The 17,841-nt window shown below is 54.6% G+C and overlaps 1 protein-coding gene across 1 annotated transcript; it reads left to right on the forward strand.

Annotated features, from left to right (window-relative positions):
- The first annotated feature begins 13,148 nt into the window (after window positions 1-13,148).
- LOC140458856 (uncharacterized) lies at window positions 13,149-17,473 on the forward strand. The gene is made up of 4 exons (XM_072553549.1): window positions 13,149-13,167; window positions 14,650-14,733; window positions 16,041-16,194; window positions 16,740-17,473. Exons 1-4 carry the CDS (start codon window positions 13,164-13,166, stop codon window positions 17,305-17,307), a joined length of 810 nt encoding a protein of 269 aa, XP_072409650.1. The 5' UTR covers window positions 13,149-13,163; the 3' UTR covers window positions 17,308-17,473.
- The last annotated feature ends 368 nt before the right edge of the window (window positions 17,474-17,841 follow it).

The raw sequence follows: 17,841 nt of genomic DNA on the forward strand, positions 1-17,841 counted from the left end.
GAGATTACACTGACAGGGACAGGGAGGGAGATTACACTGACAGGGACAGGGTGGGAGATACACCGACAGGGACAGGGTGGGAGATTACACTGACAGGGACAGGGAGGGAGATACACTGACAGGGACAGGGTGGGAGATACACTGACAGGGACAGGGTGGGAGATACACTGACAGGGACAGGGTGGGAGATTACACTGACAGGGACAGGGTGGGAGATACACTGACAGGGACAGGGTGGGAGATACACTGACAGGGACAGGGTGGGAGATTACACTGACAGGGACAGGGTGGGAGATACACTGACAGGGACAGGGTGGGAGATACACTGACAGGGACAGGCTGGGAGATACACTGACAGAGACAGGGTGGGAGATACACTGACAGGGACAGGGTGGGAGATACACTGACAGGGACAGGGTGGGAGATACACTGACAGGGACAGGGTGGGAGATACACTGACAGGGACAGGGTGGGAGATACACTGACAGGGACAGGGTGGGAGATACACTGACAGGGACAGGGTGGGAGATACACTGACAGGGACAGGCTGGGAGATACACTGACAGGGACAGGGTGGGAGATACACTGACAGGGACAGGGTGGGAGATACACTGACAGGGACAGGCCAGGGGTTACACTGACAGGGACAGGGTGGGAGACACACTGACAGGGACAGGGTGGGAGATACACTGACAGGGACAGGGTGGGAGATACACTGACAGGGACAGGGTGGGAGATTACACTGACAGGGACAGGGTGGGAGATACACTGACAGGGACAGGGTGGGAGATACACTGACAGGGACAGGGTGGGAGATACACTGACAGGGACAGGGTGGGAGATTACACTGACAGGGACAGGGTGGGAGACACACTGACAGGGACAGGGTGGGAGATTACACTGACAGGGACAGGGAGGGAGATTACACTGACAGGGACAGGGTGGGAGATACACCGACAGGGACAGGGTGGGAGATTACACTGACAGGGACAGGGAGGGAGATACACTGACAGGGACAGGGTGGGAGATACACTGACAGGGACAGGGTGGGAGATACACTGACAGGGACAGGGTGCGAGATACACTGACAGGGACAGGGTGGGAGATACACTGACAGGGACAGGGTGGGAGATTACACTGACAGGGACACGGTGGGAGATACACTGACAGGGACAGGCCAGGGGCTACACTGACAGGGACAGGGTGGGAGATACACTGACAGGGACAGGGTGGGAGATACACTGACAGGGACAGGCCAGGGGCTACACTGACAGGGACAGGGTGGGAGATACACTGACAGGGACAGGGTGGGAGATACACTGACAGGGACACGGTGGGAGATACACTGACAGGGACAGGCCAGGGGCTACACTGACAGGGACAGGGTGGGAGATACACTGACAGGGACAGGGTGGGAGATACACTGACAGGGACAGGGTGGGAGATACACTGACAGGGACAGGGTGGGAGATACACTGACAGGGACAGGCCAGGGGCTACACTGACAGGGACAGGGTGGGAGATACACTGACAGGGACAGGGTGGGAGATACACTGACAGGGACAGGGTGGGAGATACACTGACAGGGACAGGGTGGGAGATTACACTGACAGGGACAGGGTGGGAGATACACTGACAGGGACAGGGTGGGAGATTACACTGACAGGGACAGGGTGGGAGATGCACTGACAGGGACAGGGTGGGAGATACACTGACAGGGACAGGGTGGGAGATTACACTGACAGGGACAGGGTGGGAGATACACTGACAGGGACAGGGTGGGAGATACACTGACAGGGACAGGGTGGGAGATACACTGACAGGGACAGGGTGCGAGATACACTGACAGGGACAGGGTGGGAGATACACTGACAGGGACAGGGTGGGAGATTACACTGACAGGGACAGGGTGGGAGATACACTGACAGGGACAGGGTGGGAGATACACTGACAGGGACAGGGTGGGAGATTACACTGACAGGGACAGGGTGGGAGATACACTGACAGGGACAGGGTGGGAGATACACTGACAGGGACAGGGTGGGAGATACACTGACAGGGACAGGGTGGGAGATACACTGACAGGGACAGGGTGGGAGATACACTGACAGGGACAGGCCAGGGGTTACACTGACAGGGACAGGGTGGGAGATACACTGACAGGGACAGGGTGGGAGATACACTGACAGGGACACGGTGGGAGATACACTGACAGGGACAGGCCAGGGGCTACACTGACAGGGACAGGGTGGGAGATACACTGACAGGGACAGGGTGGGAGATACACTGACAGGGACAGGGTGGGAGATTACACTGACAGGGACAGGGTGGGAGATACACTGACAGGGACAGGGTGGGAGATTACACTGACAGGGACAGGGTGGGAGATGCACTGACAGGGACAGGGTGGGAGATACACTGACAGGGACAGGGTGGGAGATTACACTGACAGGGACAGGGTGGGAGATACACTGACAGGGACAGGGTGGGAGATACACTGACAGGGACAGGGTGGGAGATACACTGACAGGGACAGGGTGCGAGATACACTGACAGGGACAGGGTGGGAGATACACTGACAGGGACAGGGTGGGAGATTACACTGACAGGGACAGGGTGGGAGATACACTGACAGGGACAGGGTGGGAGATACACTGACAGGGACAGGGTGGGAGATTACACTGACAGGGACAGGGTGGGAGATACACTGACAGGGACAGGGTGGGAGATACACTGACAGGGACAGGGTGGGAGATACACTGACAGGGACAGGGTGGGAGATACACTGACAGGGACAGGGTGGGAGATACACTGACAGGGACAGGCCAGGGGTTACACTGACAGGGACAGGGTGGGAGATACACTGACAGGGACAGGGTGGGAGATACACTGACAGGGACACGGTGGGAGATACACTGACAGGGACAGGCCAGGGGCTACACTGACAGGGACAGGGTGGGAGATACACTGACAGGGACAGGGTGGGAGATACACTGACAGGGACAGGCCAGGGGCTACACTGACAGGGACAGGGTGGGAGATACACTGACAGGGACAGGGTGGGAGATACACTGACAGGGACACGGTGGGAGATACACTGACAGGGACAGGCCAGGGGCTACACTGACAGGGACAGGGTGGGAGATACACTGACAGGGACAGGGTGGGAGATACACTGACAGGGACAGGGTGGGAGATACACTGACAGGGACAGGCCAGGGGCTACACTGACAGGGACAGGGTGGGAGATACACTGACAGGGACAGGGTGGGAGATACACTGACAGGGACAGGGTGGGAGATACACTGACAGGGACAGGGTGGGAGATTACACTGACAGGGACAGGGTGGGAGATACACTGACAGGGACAGGGTGGGAGATTACACTGACAGGGACAGGGTGGGAGATTACACTGACAGGGACAGGGTGGGAGATACACTGACAGGGACAGGGTGGGAGATACACTGACAGGGACAGGGTGGGAGATACACTGACAGGGACAGGGTGGGAGATACACTGACAGGGACAGGGTGGGAGATACACTGACAGGGACAGAGTGGGAAATACACTGACAGGGACAGGGTGGGAGATACACTGACAGGGACAGGGTGGGAGATACACTGACAGGGACAGGGTGGGAGATACACTGACAGGGACAGGGTGGGGGATACACTGACAGGGACAGGGTGGGAGATTACACTGACAGGGACAGGGTGGGAGATAGACTGACAGGGACAGGCTGGGAGATACACTGACAGGGACAGGGTGGGAGATACACTGACGTTGCACAGAAGTTAAATTGATGGGACACATTGGGATGCAGACTGACAGGAACACACTGGGATTCAGACTGACGGGAATGCACTGGGATTCAGACTGACGGACACACACATCGAGTCAGACTGACGGGAACGCACTGGGAGTCAGACTGACGGGAACGCACTGGGAGTCAGACTGACGGGAACGCACTGGGAGTCAGACTGACAGGAACGCACAGGGAGTCTGATTGACGGGAACACACTGGGAGTCGGACTGACGGGAACACTCTGGGATTCAGATTGACGGGAACACACTGGGAGTCAGACTGACGGGAACGCACTGGGATTCAGATTGACGGGAACACAAAGAGAGTCAGATTGACGGGAACACTCTGGGATTCAGACTGACGGGAACACTCTGGGATTCAGACTGACGGGAACACACTGGGAGTCAGACTGATGTGAACACACTGGGATACAGAATGACGGGAACACACTGGGATACAGAATGATGGGAACACACTGGGAGTCAGACTGACGTGAACACACTGGGATACAGAATGACGGGAACACTGGGATACAGAATGACGGGAACACACTGGGAGTCAGACTGACGTGAACACACTGGGAGTCTGATTGACGGGAACACACTGGGATACAGACTGATATTCTGGCTGTGTGAATGGGGACCCTGGGTGAAAGAGTTAATACTGTGAAGTGGGTGAAAGGGCCCCTTGGCTCCGTGAGTGTTTACTGCTGCTGTTCTGCTTCCTTGGTTATTGATCTGAAGTAAACCACAGCCACTGTGCCCTACAGTCACCTGGGAGTGAGTCATTGCCTCCTGATAGCATTGGGCTGCAAGTTACAAACAGGCCCATAGCCAGCGAGAGGGAATAATACAGTGCTCAGCATTAACCCCTGCCCTCCCACCACCGACTGGGAACACTCACAGAGAACTGCCGCCACAGTCATTGCAAGGGTCTGCATTTCCATAGCGCCTCTGACATTGTAATCCTTCACAGACCTCTCCACTCTAGTGCAAACTGTCACCCCCAAACCCCGTCACCCCTCTTTAGCAGGGTGTCCCCAAAATTCAGGTCAAAGTTCAATCTTGAGGAATGTGTCAAAACAGCAGAGAGAGTGAGAGGGAGGGGGTGAGTAGGTTCGGGGAGGGAACTCCTGAGGTCAGGACCCCTACCCTGGGCACTGCCCCCAATGGTGAGGCGATGGGAAGGAGTGGGATACTCAAGAGGCCCGGATTGGCGGATGTTCCAGGGATAGGGAGGGGGTGTAGGGGAGGGAGGGGGTTACAGAGATAGGGAGGGGGTGGAGGGGAGGGAGGGAGTTACAGAGATAGGGAGGGGGTGTAGGGGAGGGAGGGGGTTACAGAGATAGGGAGGGGGTGTAGGGGAGGGAGGGAGTTACAGAGATAGGGAGGGGGTGTAGGAGAGGGAGTGGGTTACAGAGATAGGGAGGGGGAGTATGGGAGGGAGGGGGTTATAGAGATAGGGAGGGGGTGTAGGGGCTGGAGGGGGTTACAGAGATAGGGAGGGGGTGTAGGGGAGGGAGGGGGTTATAGAGATAGGGAGGGGGTGGAGGGGCTGGAGGGGGGTTACAGAGATAGGGAGGGGGTGTAGGGGAGGGAGGGGGTTACAGAGATAGGGAGGGGGTGTAGGGGAGGGAGGGGGTTACAGAGATAGGGAGGGGGTGTAGGGGAGGGAGGGGGTTATAGAGATAGGGAGGGGGTGTAGGGGCTGGAGGGGGTTACAGAGATAGGGAGGGGGTGTAGGGGCTGGAGGGGGTTACAGAGATAGGGAGGGGGTGTAGGGGAGGGAGGGGGTTACAGAGATAGGGAGGGGGTGTAGGGGAGGGAGGGGGTTATAGAGATAGGGAGGGGCTGGAGGGGGGTTACAGAGATAGGGAGGGGGTGTAGGGTTTGGAGGGGGTTACAGAGATAGGGAGGGGGTGGAGGGGCTGGAGGGGGTTACAGAGATAGGGAGGGGGTGTAGGGGCTGGAGGGGGTTACCGAGATAGGGAGGGGGTGTAGGGGCTGGTGGGGGTTACAGAGATAGGGAGGGGGTGTAGGGGCTGGAGGGAATTACAGAGATAGGGAGGGAGTGTAGGGGCTGGAGGGGGTTACAGAGATAGGGAGGGAGTGTAGGGGCTGGAGGGGGTTACAGAGATAGGGAGGGGGTGTAGGGGAGGGAGGGGGTTACAGAGATAGGGAGGGGGTGTAGGGGCTGGAGGGGGTTACAGAGATAGGGAGGGGGTGTAGGGGCTGGAGGGGGTTACAGAGATAGAGAGGGGGTGTTCAGTTATGCGGAATTGGGAAGACATGTTGGGGAAATTTAATGACAGCCCCTGCAGGAGTAAATGTTGAGTCAGTGCCAACAGAACCTCACACGCTTTTCTGGATAATTACCCAAGTGAGGAACTGAGAATCCTGTCCACTTCCCAGAGATAACTCTGTGATTCCCAGCTTCCGGTCGATATTTGTCTGAAATTGAACATTAATGTAGATAGCCGGGAGAAGGCACTAATATGATCCATGGGGATACGATCCAAACCGGGAACTTACATCCTTTGGAAATTTGGAGCGTTCTCAGGTTTCTTTCCACAGAAACAGGGAGACAAATCCAAACCAGGAATCGCTGGAGAGACTCAGCAGGTCTGGCAGCAGCCGTGGAGAGAAAGCAGAGTTAACATTTCAAATTCTGTGACCCTTCCTCAGAACCGTTCTGTGGAAGGGTCACCGGATGTGAAATGTTAACTCTGCTTTCTCTCCACGGCTGCTGCCAGACCTGCTGAGTCTCTCCAGCGATTCCAGGTTTGGTTTCAGATCCCCAGCATCTGCGGGTTTGTTAAGGGTCAGCTGAGGATTGGCTCAGGAGAGCTCGGTCACAGTCAGTCAGGGCTGTGATTGGTTAGATATAGAGAGGAGGGTTTTGGTTGCAAGTGAGGCCAGAACAAGGGGTTATTGAGTGAAGACCATCCCGAATAAATCCCATGGGGAATTCCGGGGAAATGTCTTCCTCCAGGGAGTGGGGAGTGAGCAGTCAGGCTCATACTCACAGGAGGTTGGGGATTTGGGAATGGGGCACTGACTCCCACAAGGAATCTGAGGGTGCAGAATGTGGGACTCGCTCCCAGAGGGAGTGTGGGGGGAATGGAGGACTGACTCCCACAGGGAGTGGGGGGGAATGGGGCACTGACTCCCACAGGGAGTGGGGGGGAATGGGGGACTGACTCCCACAGGGAGTGGGGGGGAATGGGGGACTGACTCCCACAGGGAGTGGGGGGGAATGGGGGACTCGCTCCCACAGGGAGTGGGGGGGAATGGGGGACTGACTCCCACAGGGAGTGGGGGGGAATGGGGGACTGACTCCCACAGGGAGTGGGGGGGAATGGGGATTCGCTCCCACAGGGAGTGGGGAATTAGGGACTAGCTCCCACAGGGAGTGGGGGGGAACGGGGGACTCGCTCCCACAGGGAGTGGGGGGGAACGGGGGACTCGCTCCCACAGGGAGTGGGTGGGAATGGGGGACTGACTCCCACAGGGAGTGGGGGGGAATGGGGGACTGACTCCCACAGGGAGTGAGGGGGAATGGGGATTCGCTCCCACAGGGAGTGGGGAATTAGGGACTCGCTCCCACAGGGAGTGGGGGGGAACGGGGGACTCGCTCCCACAGGGAGTGGGGGGGGGGAACGGGGGACTGACTCCCACAGGGAGTGAGGGGGAATGGGGCACTGACTCCCACAGGGAATCTGAGGGTGCAGAATGTGGGACTCGCTCCCAGAGGTAGTGGGGGGGGTGGGAATGGGGGACTGACTCCCACAGGGAGTGGGGGGGAATGGGGCACTGACTCCCACAGGGAGTGGGGGGGAATGGGGGACTGACTCCCACAGGGAGTGGGGGGGAATGGGGGACTGACTCCCACAGGGAATGGGGGACTCGCTCCCACAGAGAGTGGGGGGGAATGGGGGACTCGATCCCACAGGGAGTGGGGGGGGAATGGGGGACAGACTCCCACAGGGATTGGGGGGGAATGGAGGACTGACTCCCACAGGGAGTGGGGAATGTGGGACTCGCTCCCAAAGGGAGTGGGGAATGGGGGACTCGCTCCCACAAGGAGTGGGGGGGAAACGCGGGACTCGCTCCCAGAGGGAGGGGCCGAGGTGAATTATGTTGATGCATTGAGGGGGGGGTCAAGCTGGATAAACACAGGGAGGGAGAAAGGGATGGAGGAGATCACAATTGGGTGAGATAAAGAGGGACGTGGGAGGAAGCTCCGCGGATGGGCCGAATGGTGTGTTTCGGTGCTGCCAAATCCGTTATTGCACAACTGAGACCAGTGAGCACTGAGTGGCACTGATGGGAGTGCCTGGCAATTCACCCCGGCTCACTCATTGACTCGGTGATGCAGGCAGCACACTGTTGGCAATACCTTTGGAACAGAGTAACGGCTCACGGCAAAGTTCCCGGAAAATCCCAACCATGTAACTGCCCTCAGTCCAAAGGTTGACACTCCGTGTCTCTCTCTCTCTCTCTCTCTTTCTTTCTCTCTCTCTCTCTCTGATACGTTTGATACCTCAGTCCACAGTTCAAATCTCACACTGCCACGTTTTGACAATTAGTGTCGATGGATCATGACAAATCTATTTGCCTGAATCTCTCCTTCAGCAGAGTTACACACCCTCTCTAAAGCAGTGAGCCTCGAACTTACACCAGGCTGTGACAGAGATTCGTTCTTCTCAACTATTACTGCCATGGAGGGGGTGAAATGTAGAGTCTCCCCCCCCCCCCCCCCCCCCAGACTCTATTGTAAATGAAGGGTATATAGACTGATCGTCAGGTCAACTGCTCACTTATTAGATAATTGACTCAACTGCCTTTCCTCCTGTCACTGACCCTCATTCATTTCTTTAACCTATTTTTCTCCCCGAACCAACCTGTTTGCAGATGTTATTGCACTTGTGCAGCAGATGGGGCTTGGACCCAAGCCTCCATTCTAGGAGTAGAGACACTACCACTGTGCCACAACAGGACCCTCCTTCCGCTAATTAACTTTTTTCTGTTTTTTTACACTGTACCACAGAAAGGCCCCACGCCATCTCTTGGTTATTTTTTTTAAACCATTTTTCCTAACCCCATCTGTGCAGAGATGGCATTGAGACACTGCTGGAGCTGGTGGGACTCCTGGTCCAGGGGTTGTGACACTACCACTGTACCGCAGGACACCCCCCCCCCACCCCGACCCTGAATGAAAACACCTTGTGACACTGTATTGATCATGAGTAAAACCGCAGTGCGTATTAGAGTCATAGAGATGTACAGCACGGAAACAGACCCTTCGGTCCAACCCGTCCACGCCAACCAGATATCCCAACCCAATCTAGTCCCACCTGCCAGCACCCGGCCCATATCCCTCCAAACCCTTCCTATTCATATACCCATCCAAATGCCTCTTAAATGCTGTCATTGTACCAGCCTCCACCACATCCTCTGGCAGCTCATTCCATACACATACCACCCTCTGTGTGAAAATGTTGCCCCTTAGGTCTCTTTTATATCTTTCCCCTCTCACCCAAACCTAGGCCCCTCTAGTTCTGGACTCCCCGACTCCAGGGAAAAGACCTTGTCCATTTACCCTCTCCGTGCCCCTCATGATTTTATAAACCTCTATAAGGTCACCCCTCAGCCTCCGATGCTCCAGGGAAAACAGCCCCAGCCTGTTCAGCCTCTCCCTGTAGCTCCAACCCTCCAACCCTGGCAACATCCTTGTAAATCTTTTCTGAACCCTTTCAAGTTTCACAACATCTTTCCGATAGGAAGGAGACCAGAATTGCACGCAATATTCCAACAGTGGCCTAACCAATGTCCTGTACAGCCGCAACATGACCTCCCAACTCCTGTACTCAATACTCTGACCAATAAAGGAAAGCATACCAAACGCTGCCTTCACTATCCTATCTACCTGCAACTCCACTTTCAAGGAGCTATGACCCTGCACTCCAAGGTCTCTTTGTTCAGCAACACTCCCTAGGACCTTACCATTAAGTGTATAAGTCCTGCTAAGATTTGCTTTCCCAAAATGCAGCACCTCACATTTATCTGAATTAAACTCCATCTGCCACTTCTCAGCCCATTGTCCCATCTGGTCCAGATCCTGTTGTAATCTGAGGTAACCCTCTTCACTGTCCACTACACCTCCAATTTTGGTGTCATCTGCAAACTTACTAACTGTACCTCTTATGCTCGTATCCAAATCATTTATATAAATGATGAAAAGTAGAGGGCCCAGCACCGATCCTTGTGGCACTCCACTGTTTAAGGGCATTTGTGGCATGGTGGTAGTGTCCATATCTCTGGACCAGGACGTTGAGGTTCAATACCCACCAGAGGTGAGTTAGAACGTCTGTGGATGGGTTTAATCAGGAAATACCTCAGCTGGCCTCACCCCACCCCCCCCAACCCATTCCTGTCTCAACACTTTACTGAGGGGCCTGTGTTGGGGGGAGTGTGGTGTGGGAAACAGCAGCAGATACATAGCCCTTCTCAAAGAAAAGGAAGTCATGGAGCAGTGGTAGTGTCCCAACCTCTGGGATAACACTCTCAGGATCCAGGTGGCTCTGAATGGTTGATGGATAATATCTACACTGTCCATTCCTCAGTCTCTATTGGAAGATTCAACCATTGGTAAGCTATCAGAATATCACCACAACAGATAGGAGCCATGCTGAACAGCAAGATCCCACAGCCTTCACCTGAGAGTCTTGATGAAGGGCTTTTGCCCGAAACATCGATTTTCCTGCTCCTTGGATGCTGCCTGACCTGCTGTGCTTTTCCAGCGACACTCTCTCATCTCTGTGCGAGCGTCTTAGACAAGTTCCTGGCCTTGTGCTCACACCCATAACTCCAAGGTAGGCAGAGGGACAGGTAAGTGTTAAGGCAGCCGAGAGACCACAGGAGGACTTGCACACAGGCTGGGGGAGTGGGCAAAGAGGTGTCAGGGTGGAGTTCAGTGCGGGTTACCGTGAGGTTTGGTGGGAGAATAGGGGCGGAGACTGTTTTCGAAATGGAGAAAGACTTTGTCAATCTGAAACAGAAAGGGACTTGGGAATCTTGGTCCAGCATTCCCTCTAGGTTAGCAGACAGGCTCAGTGAGGGAGACAAATGCAGGGTGAGCGTTCATTTCGCGAGGGGTGGAATACAAGAGCAGAGATGTACTGAAGCTCTGATCAGACTGCATTTGGAACACTGTGAGCAGCTTCGGGCCCCGTATCTGAGGAAGGAGTTGGAAGGGGATCCAGAGGAGGTTTACAGGAATAATCCCTGGGGGAGGAAGGGCCATGTCTTATGGGGAGAGGTCGAGGACTCTGGGCCTGTACTCGATGGAGTTGTGAAGGATGAGGGGGGGATCTGATTGACCCTTACAGAACACTGAGAGGGCCTGGATAGAGTGGGCACCTGAAGGAGAGACCAGGGCCCGAGGGCACAGCCTCAGCGGGGGGGGGAAAGGGGACCACCCTTTGGAACTGAGATGAGGAGGGATTTCTTCAGCCGCAGGGTGGGGAATCTGTGGGAATCATTGTCGCAGAGGGCCGGGGGAGACATGTCACTGAGACAGAGGTAGGTTCTGGATGAGTAAGGGGGAATGAAAGGTGAGCGGACGAAGGCAGGAGATTGGGGTTGAGAAACACATCAGCCAGGATTGAACGGCAGAGATGGCTCTTTGGACTGAAGGGTCTAATTCTGCTCCAATATCTGATCGGTTCCTTTCTTCTGCTAACTGATGGTTTGGTGTTTGCCTCAGTGGTCAGTACTGAACTGGGGATCTCTAGTTCAAACCCCACTCCTGATATTCCCCTGACCTCCAGCTCCTGAGAAACAGGTTGTGATGTCGGAGTGGACTCCCTCACCCATTGGTATGACAGTACGGAACCTTCTGAGAGTGTTTCAAACCCAGACAGAACTAACACCCTATGGCCACTGGAATTGGTATAAAGATGCTGTTTTTGTGGCAGAGTCATTGAGTCCCACAGCATGGAAACAGACCCTTCCAGTCCATACCGACCCAAATCCCAAACTAAACTAGTCCCAGCTGCCTGCTCCTGGCCCATCTCTCTCCAACCCTTTCCTGTGCATGTCCTTATCCAAATGTCTTTTAAACGCTGTAACTGTTCCCCCCCTCCCACCCCCCCCCCCCCCCCCCCCCCCCCACCCCAACTTCCTCAGGAAGGTCATTCCACACACGGACCACCCTCTGGGGAAAAATGTTGCCCCTCGTGTCTTTGTTAAATCTCTCTCCTCTCACCTTGAAAATGTGCCCCTCTAGTTTTGAAATGCCCCAATCCTAGAGAAGACCCCACCATTCACCCTCTCTGTCCCCCTCATGATTTTATAAACCTCTATAAGGTCACCCCTCAGCCTCCGACGCTCCAGGGAAAAAAGTCCCAGCCTATCCAGCCTTTCTTTATAACTCAAACCCTCCCATTCCCGGCCACATCCTGGGAAATCTCTCCGGAACCCTCTCCAGTTTAATAACATCCTTCTTATAACAGGGAGACGGGAACTGGACACAGTATTCCAGAAGGGGCCTCACCAATGTCCTGTATAACCTCAACATGACGTTCCCAACTCCTACACTCAAAGGGCTGAGCAATGAAGGGAAGGTGCTAAACCCCTTCGTAACGCCCCTGTCAAATGTGACACAAACTTCAAAGGATGATGTTCCTGAATCCCTAGGTCCCTACAAAGACACCAAAACCATGCCTTGGCACGCTGTTGCATACTCTCTTACAATGAAACACCCACGAAAATAGTAGAGAAATGTGTTACTGAGATTATGAGGGCTGAATCTTTCCTCTCAATCTCAAAGCTAGCTTTAAACCATCCACTCGATGGTCTGCTGGCACGACCCTAGTCCTGTTCATAACCAGAGAACTCTTTTCAAGAATTTAAAGTTCTCTCATTAAGCGAAACTAATCAATTTTGCCAATCACCTCAGCCTTTGAGTTACAACAAGGCAGGAGGATCATAAATAGTGATGGAGAGTGAGACAGGAGATAACAGGTTGGACTTTAGGATTCCAATCGAACAACATCATATCTTATCGAGTTAGAGACATGCCTATATAAAGGTTTCGCATAGAACCTCTCCTGCCTTCTTCAGACCTGCTAATCTAAAGAGGTAAGTGTTTTCACAACAAATCACTGGTGTTTCTAACTTGATCTGATCAGGTAGTATTCTGATTTCAACTTGACTCAAGGGCCTTGCTCTTTCTTCGACAAACATTTACAATGACTTGAGAGCGCACGTGAGGAGCCGCACTGATATTTCCCCAGTCTGACACTCCGGAACAAAGGGTGGTCAAGAGGAGTCCTCAGGGTCTTTAGCATCAGGTCATGGGTGAGCGTTTGAAGTGAAAGCAGGAGGCACGAAAGGTGTTGGCAAGGCGAGGTGGGGCTGTGAGACAAGGGAGCATGTGTTTTTAAAGTGAGAGGGGAGAGATTTAAAAAGGACAGGAGGGTGGTTTGTGGCTGGAATGAACTTTCTGAGGGAGCGGTGGGGGATGTGGGTGCAGTTACAATGTTTAGAACATAGAATATTCCAGCGCAGTCCAGGCCCTTCGGCCCTGGATACTGCCCCGACCTGTGAAATTAACCTGAAGCCCAGCTAACCTACACCATTCCATTCTCATCCATATGCTTATCCAAAGACTATTTCAATGCCCTTAAAGTTGGTGAGTCTATTCCTGTTACAGGCAGAGTGTTCCACTCCCCTACTACTCTCTGAGTAAAGAAACTCCCTCTGACATCTGTCCTATATCTATCACCCCCTCAATTTAAAGGCTATGTCCCTCGTGTTAGCCTTCACCATCCGAGGAAGAAGGTTCACCCTGTCCACCCTCTGATTATCTTATACCTCTCTATTAAGTCACCTCTCAACCTTCCTCTCTCTAACGAGAACAGCCTCAAGGCCCTCAGCCTTTCCTTGTAAGACCTTCCCTCCAGACCAGGCAGCTTCCTAGTAAATCTCCTCTGCACCCTTTCCAAAACTTCCACGTCCTTCTTATAATGCGGTGACCAGAGCTGTACATAATACTCCAAGTGCGGCCGTACCAGAGTTTTGTACAGCTGAAGACATTACAAGACATTTGGACAAGGACATGAACAAGGAAGGTTTGGAGGGATATGGCCCAGGACCGGGCAGGTGGGACTAGTTTAGTTAGGGATTAGGGTTGGCAAGGACGAGTTAGACCGAAGGGTCTGTACCCGTGCTGTAGGACTCGATGACTCTAAAACTCTGAAAAGATGAGGCAAGGGCAGGTCTTACCTTACTGTAACCCAGTGCACACAGCATCCAAACATCCGTACTGAGGGAGTGCCGCACTGTCGGAGGGTCAGTGCTGAGGGAGTGCCGCACTGTCGGAGGGTCAGTGCTGAGGGAGTGGGCACTGTCGGAGGGTCAGTGCTGAGGGAGCGCCGCACTGTCGGAGGGTCAGTGCTGAGGGAGTGCCGCACTGTCGGAGGGTCAGTGCTGAGGGAGCGCCGCACTGTCGGAGGGTCAGTGCTGAGGGAGTGGGCACTGTCGGAGGGTCAGTACTGAGGGAGTGCCGCACTGTCGGAGGGTCAGTACTGAGGGAGTGCCGCACTGTCGGAGGGCCAGTGCTGAGGGAGTGCCACACTGTCGGAGGGTCAGTGCTGAGGGAGGGCCGCACTGTCGGAGGGTCAGTGCTGAGGGAGTGGGCACTGTCAGAGGGTCAGTGCTGAGGGAGTGGGCACTGTCGGAGGGTCAGTGCTGAGGGAGTGCTGCATTCTCACAATCTGAAGTTTAAGTCCACTGTTGCAAATAATAATGTAGACGTAGTAACCTGTTGTTTCTGTGCAGATCCTGGGCAGTTTTGCACGTGGCCCTCAGTGCCCAGTACCATGAAGACCATCAGCCTTGTCCTGGCATTGACAGTCCTGACTGGTGAGTTGCCACATCACCACACCTTCCCACTATCGAGTTGCATGCCTGTTATTTCAGAAGAGGAACACTGAGAGGTCTCCCTGATGGTGGGAGTCGGGGGGGGGTGTAGAGGGAGCTGTGTTTCTGAGGCCAGTGTTTGTGTCTCAGTGGGCGATCGTCACGGTGCGGTTCCTGGGATCTGCCTGTGCGCTGACAGGCTGCTGCGTCTTCCGCGCCTCAACAGTGAGCTGGCTTCTGGGTATTGGCGGGAGGGTGAGTAAGGTGCTAGGCTAATGCACAACGTCCATCCACAGCAGACACCCAGACCGAGATGGTCTGAAGGCATCCAAAACAGTCAGACAGACACAAGGAGCCACCCACTCAATCGATCCGACAGCCATGCTGACTCAGGCAGAGGGAGATCGAACGTACTGTGCTGATCTCTGTGAGCACATCCAACCCTGCTCTCTCCCCTGACCCCTCTCCACTCCAACATGACCCTCCTGAGGTCCTGACCAGCTTCACTCCACAATGAACAACCACCACAAACAAGTCGCCTGCAACTAAATCCCTTTGTTGTGCGTGGGATCATGCTGTGCACAAGATAGCCACCGACTCTGCCAATTGTTGCAGCAAACTCATTACTGACGTGGGAACCTGAGCCTGTGTAAACCGGCCTGAGCCTGTGTAAACCGGCCTGAGCCTGTGAAAACCGGCCTGAGCCTGTGTAAACGGGCCTGATCCTGTGAAAACCGGCCTGAGCCTGTGAAAACCGGCCTGAGCCTGTGTAAACGGGCCTGATCCTGTGAAAACCGGCCTGAGCCTGTGTAAACCGGCCTGAGCCTGTGTAAACAGGCCTGAGCCTGTGTAAACTGGCCTGAGCCTGTGTAAACAGGCCTGAGCCTGTGTAAACTGGCCTGAGCCTGTGAAAACCGGCCTGAGCCTGTGTAAACGGGCCTTGATAGAACAGTTCACTTCACCAGCCATTAAATTCTCATTTATCCAGCCCTATACCCCTCCCTATCTCTGTAACCCCCTCCAGCCCCTACACCCCCTCCCTATCTCTGTAACCTCCTCCAGCCCCTACACCCCCTCCCTATATCCTTTGGAGAGATCCTTAAGAGCGACCTGTTCTACCCAGTGTTCAGTCACTTGTCTTCATGTCTCCTCATGGTCTCGAATGTAGTTCCCCACTTGCCAATCCGAAATACTTTTGCAGTATGAAAGAGCACACTCTAAATGCAGGCGGTTTGTTGTCCTCACTCTCTAACCGGGAGGTTAGCGCCTGGCACTGATTGAAAGTTCCTCTCTTTACCTTTTCCTCCCAGGGTCTCAGGCCTTCACATTCCCATGGCAACAGGAACACCGCACCAGGTTCGAGGAAGCCAAGGCAGCATTCTGGGATTACATTGGCCAAGCGACTGACATCGCTCAGGAGAACCTAGAGACCATCAAGCAGTCAGAACTTGGAGCTGAGATTAAGTAGGTCCACCTTCCCAGTACACCCTCCAAACTGCACATCGCAAAACGAAAGTCTAGAGTCCATTGGAGACCCTCCCTCCAGACTCTTAACTCTCACATTGATGCTTATCCTTCCAAAACCAATTACCATCAGAGGGTCAGTGCTGAGGGAGTGGGCACTGTCAGAGGGTCAGTGCTGAGGGAGTGGGCACTGTCAGAGGGTCAGTGCTGAGGGAGTGGGAACTGTCAGAGGGTCAGTGCTGAGGGAGTGGGCACTGTCGGAGGGTCAGTGCTGAGGGAGTGCCGCACTGTCAGAGGGTCAGTGCTGAGGGAGTGCCGCACTGTCGGAGGGTCAGTGCTGAGGGAGTGCCGCACTGTCGGAGGGTCAGTGCTGAGGGAATGCCGCACTGTCGGAGGGTCAGTGCTGAGGGAGTGGTGTTGGTGTTTGTTTGGGAGCTGTGACTGTTTTTTCACGGGGTTGTGAGATGGGTTCCTGGGCGGGGCAGGGGTTTGAGCGCGGTAGGCCGGTGAACTGACCTGTGTCCATTTCCACCCTCTCTCCGCAGCGAGCGCATCAGGCAGAGTGTGGACAAGGCGAACCTGTACGCCTTGGAGTTCAGCAAGACCATGAACCCTCTCGCCCAGGAGCTGGTGGACAAGCTGAACAGCAACGCCGAGATGATGCGACAGCAGATCGTGCAGAACCTGCAGGAAGCGAACAGCCGACTCTCCCCTTACACCCAGCAGCTGAACCAGAAGATCACCGATGGGCTGAAGAGCCTGCAGGACACCCTGAACGAGCAGGTGGACGGTGAGTCAGTCCGCCGCCAACTCTCGGCTGGGGTGGATGAGCTCCAGGAGATGGTCCAGCTCAGCGTGGAGGCCTTCCAGGAGAATGTGGCCCCCTACTCAGAGGAGGTCCGCCTCAAGGTCAACCAGGGCTTCGAGCAATTCCGCCAGGGCCTCATCCCCTTCGTGGCTGAGCTCCAGGTCAAGATTGTTCAGAAAGCCCAGGAGCTGAGGACGAACCTCGTCCCTTATGCCGAGGATCTGACCGGGACCCTCCAAGAATATGACCAGCAAGTACGGGAGAAACTCAACACCCTGTGGGAAAACCTGGAGCAGGATGTCTAACTCGGATCAATCCTCTCGACACCTCACACAACCCTCAACTATCTGCAGGCCATGGGGCCCACTCTCTCTCTCTCTGTAAGTGGGGACTCTCTCTCTGCTTTGTAAATTCTCTCCTAACTGACCCCTGTAGCCATCTGCAATAAATCTTGTCTTCTTGCATCATGAACGTGGAGTTTCATTTTTCCCAAGAGTTTCTGAGAAGGTCCGAAGCCAGAGTGGGAATGACAGAATGGGGAAGGGTGTCTGTTGGCGTTCGGGGACTGGCTGTCAATGCTCCTACCCACCCCAGCCCTTCGACCGTGTTGTCTTAGCTGGGGGTTGGTTGGGTGGGCGGGGTGGGGGGTGTTCATGAGCAGGTAATGAGGGATCAGAATGGGACCCCCTCTCCCACTTTTCCTCATTGATCTCCAACCCGACCCCTCCCCACACACTTTGAATGCTACAATATGCTTAACTACAGGACATTGGTTAGGCCACTGTTGGAATATTGCGTGCAATTCTGGTCTCCTTCCTATTGGAAAGATGTTGTGAAAC

Source organism: Chiloscyllium punctatum, chromosome 34 (genome assembly GCF_047496795.1).
Source record: "Chiloscyllium punctatum isolate Juve2018m chromosome 34, sChiPun1.3, whole genome shotgun sequence".
Classification (NCBI taxonomy): domain Eukaryota; kingdom Metazoa; phylum Chordata; class Chondrichthyes; order Orectolobiformes; family Hemiscylliidae; genus Chiloscyllium; species Chiloscyllium punctatum.

Coding starts and splice junctions, on each gene's coding strand:
- LOC140458856 (XM_072553549.1), top strand. Junction 14,734..16,040: donor GGCATTGACAGTCCTGACTG/GTGAGTTGCCAC, acceptor TTTTCCTCCCAG/GGTCTCAGGCCTTCACATTC. Junction 16,195..16,739: donor GAACTTGGAGCTGAGATTAA/GTAGGTCCACCT, acceptor CTCTCTCCGCAG/CGAGCGCATCAGGCAGAGTG.